Below are 3392 nucleotides of genomic sequence, written 5' to 3'. Positions count from 1 at the left end.
TTTATGTCCCTAAATAGGCCAGTGTTGTCTATTCATGTACTGCTAGACTACAGAGCTTCAAACATCATATAACAAAACTAAGAAACATGAATGCTAACAAAACACGTATGCACTGTATATCACTGATCTCTCCCAGAGTGACCAGAGTCCATTTCTCTTTAAACCTAGTCAACCAGAATCAATCTGGCCCAAGTAATGTTTGCCTTTCTTGCCTTCACATTCAGCGATCACACTTTGTAATGAGTCCTTAGAGGCTCTCACATCTCACAGTTTGTTTTAACGGGATACAAACCAGCAAATGTTTCATTTTACATAATGAGGTTAGTTCACTTGTGGACATGAGCTAATAATGGAGGTACAACAATGGTAAGTAAAAAATGATTAACCTGATGTCTCTTTCCAGTGCTATCACGTCTGAGTTAAACCATATTAATTTGTTTAACACTATATTTAGTGTAAATGTAGATATTTAGTAGCTTTCAGCGTTGTCTTAAAGTGATATTGAAATAAATTTGGCTTGTCAGTAAACAAAAGTGTTGATCAGTACATTTACTCTGCCTTGCATCATATATGTGTTTTGGTATATATGTGTCATTTACTGTGACACGTAGGTCTACACAAGCCTTACAGGTGCCATGTGATGAAGCTGTCACTTGTGTGTTAACATTAAGCAGAGTAAATGTGATATAAACAGGACTTCAGTTTGTTGAGTCATTAATCGGGATTTTATTTCCCTAATTAATTTATTGTTCTTTTTTAACCCAAATCTCAAAATCCAAATGTCATTCTTTTCTGACAGATGATGTCACTCCGATGACAACATGGCTTTTCCCAACACCTATGGGTTAATCTTTGCCTGTACCTGTGGTGTGATCCTGGGCATTGGGCTGTGTGCCAACCTGCTGGTCTTCTCTTTGTTTGCCAAGTACAACACACTGCGTAAGAACCGGCTCGATATCCTTCTGTTCAGCATGACTCTGGCTGACTTCCTAACTCTCCTGCTCATCCCTTTCACACTGCACTCTGCTGTAAGTCACTCCTGGCCTCTTGGTGACATCTCCTGCAAGGTTTACCAGTTCCTGCTAGCCTTCAGTCTGGCAGCTAGCACCTATTCGCTATGCGCTGTGTCCATGACCCGAGCCATGATCATCACCAACCCGTACCAGCCTCCCACCATGGATCTGGTCATTCTTATGTTTGTCTTAGTCTGGGCCCTCAGCTTCTTTATTAGCCTGCCTCTGCGAATGTTTGCTACCAAAAAGAGCATGGGCCCAAACCTGACGAACTTCACCTTCTGCCTTCCAACCATTCATGAGCACCACTACCAAGTGGTCCTAAGCCAGTTTGTACTTTACTACTTTATTCCGATGCTAGTCATTGCATTCAACTATGTCCGTCTGGCTCTGTTTCTCCACAAGAGTCCCGTAATGTCAGTGTCCAGTGCCAAAAACACCCGCAGAGCCTCTGTCATGGTTTTCTTGGCTGCAGCTACCTTCTCAGTGTGCTGGCTGCCTAGTTATGTGCTGGAGCTGTGTGTGTACCTGGGGCTGTATCGCCACAGAGCGGCTTGGGATATATTCCACTTTATCTGTACTGTGCTCCAATACCTGCACCCCTGTGTCAACCCAGTGCTCTATGTGCTGCTGTCTAAGCGCTACCGCCACAGGAGGGCAGCCTGGCTCTTCAGCTGTAACAGGAACAGGGTGCAGCCGCAGGTCACCAGTGTTACCACAGACAGCCTTTAGAGTCAGCTGATTTGTTTGTGAGCTGAAGACACCTTTTTGTTACAGTTACTGTTTGTACAAATCAAAATTTCTGCTGTGTCTGCCATTTTTTTTAGTTGTTGCTGTTGTTGACATTTGTGATTATTTCAGTTTCCCATTCCAAGTGTGCGCTTTAAATATAGAAGTAAGTAGACATCAAAAGTCTATTTTCAGGCGTGACACATCTGCTATGTGCCTTAAAAAGCAGGAGGAATCAGTTTCTGTATCGCTATCTTAATGACGATTTGTCTTTGAAACAATATCCTACTTTATTTTTACAAATGACTGTGATTTCCCATCACCATCGGGGGGTCAATTTTCTTTCCCCATCATGTTGAAATGTGTTTGAGGATTAATACAGATCTGATTACAATTTATCTGTTTTAACAGAAACACATTCAGAAGAATCATGAGATCACAATCACTAGAGAAACCGTCTGTATTTGTGGTGTAAATGTAAAAATATGTAGAGGTTTTTCAGACTTAATACATCATGAAGCTTGAATGTTTTTGTATCCCTGTTTGGATTTTTTCCTTCACTTTTTTTAAGAGAAACTTTGTACACAATCTTTCACTGTTACCTTCACTACTTACACACTAAAATTTCAGAATAAAACTAATATGATGACCTCAATTATTCTGTAGTTTTATGTTTTTAACAGTAAATAAACGGATGGATAAAAGGTCAGGACACTGATTGCACACAGTTTGCTTTTTCTTTTGTTTTGCCGCAGTGTTTCTCTTAAATATTTGCTTCTGTTTCTAGGAATATAATAACAAGCCTCATAAAACACGCTGCAGTGTTCAGGTTGCTGTTGTGACAGTACTCCATATCATTCAGAGAGGATCTCATCCTGTGGTTCAAAGCACTCCAGTCTCATCCATCTGGAAAAAAAGTGGAATTTGTAGTCCTTGTTCGGCTCTGATGACCAGCTTTGAGGTGGAGGGCCACTCTAATCAGAACCTGTAGCAGGTGTAGAACTAGCTCGTGTGTGATTAAGGTTACCACCAGAGGCTGCAGTCAAAGATGGTGGGCACTGAGTTCATTGACAGGGTGGGAGACTCACTAGAAACCAGCTGATATTGATACTCTTTTTTTTTTTGTCATAAAGTACACAGAAAGTAGAATATTGCTTGGAGAGAAACTTGAAATTTAATTATTTAATGATTTATTTGAGAAAGCTGGTCTGCTTCCTGTTATTCTCTACACATGTGTGCACATACCTCCACCCCCCACCCACCCTGCCACAAATCTGGTTTCCATTCACAGAGCAGCTATTCTTCCAAACAGCCATAAATCATTCAGTAAATTTTGCTACTTTGGCATCTAATGGCTATTAAATATGGACTATATGATCCAGTAGTATTACACTACATTACATGTAATGAAGAACCCAGAGGTCAGCCGCAGCTTTCACCTTCACACAATTCAATTGAGCCATCAAAAGTGACATCTCGAAAGCCTCGGGTCCAAACTCTCACACTGGAGAGTTCACGTAAGCGTGATTTTGTATTTGATATTTCTCTTAATGCTGTTTTGTGATTGTCTGAGGGCAGTGACTGCATGATATAAGGTGATGCGATCAGCTGTTTACTGGGGGTTTAACCACATCCTAACTGCACAATCAA

At 40.9% G+C, this 3392-nt stretch overlaps 1 protein-coding gene across 1 annotated transcript; it reads left to right on the top strand.

Moving 5' to 3' along the window:
- Positions 1-255: 255 nt before the first annotated feature.
- Positions 256-1745, top strand: LOC308392299 (galanin receptor 2a; the record flags this gene model as incomplete). Its single annotated transcript, XM_080875272.1, has 2 exons — positions 256-366; positions 800-1745. The coding sequence occupies exon 2, from the start codon at positions 822-824 to the stop codon at positions 1743-1745; it is 924 nt and encodes a 307-aa protein (XP_080731398.1). The 5' UTR covers positions 256-366; positions 800-821.
- Positions 1746-3392: the final 1647 nt, after the last annotated feature.

The sequence above is a fragment of the Rhamphochromis sp. 'chilingali' genome, assembly GCF_963969265.1.
Source record: "Rhamphochromis sp. 'chilingali' genome assembly, chromosome: 2".
Taxonomy (NCBI): Eukaryota; Metazoa; Chordata; class Actinopteri; order Cichliformes; family Cichlidae; genus Rhamphochromis; species Rhamphochromis sp. 'chilingali'.
Note: the sequence above shows the minus strand (reverse complement) of the source record. Positions and strands in the feature narration are given on the sequence as shown.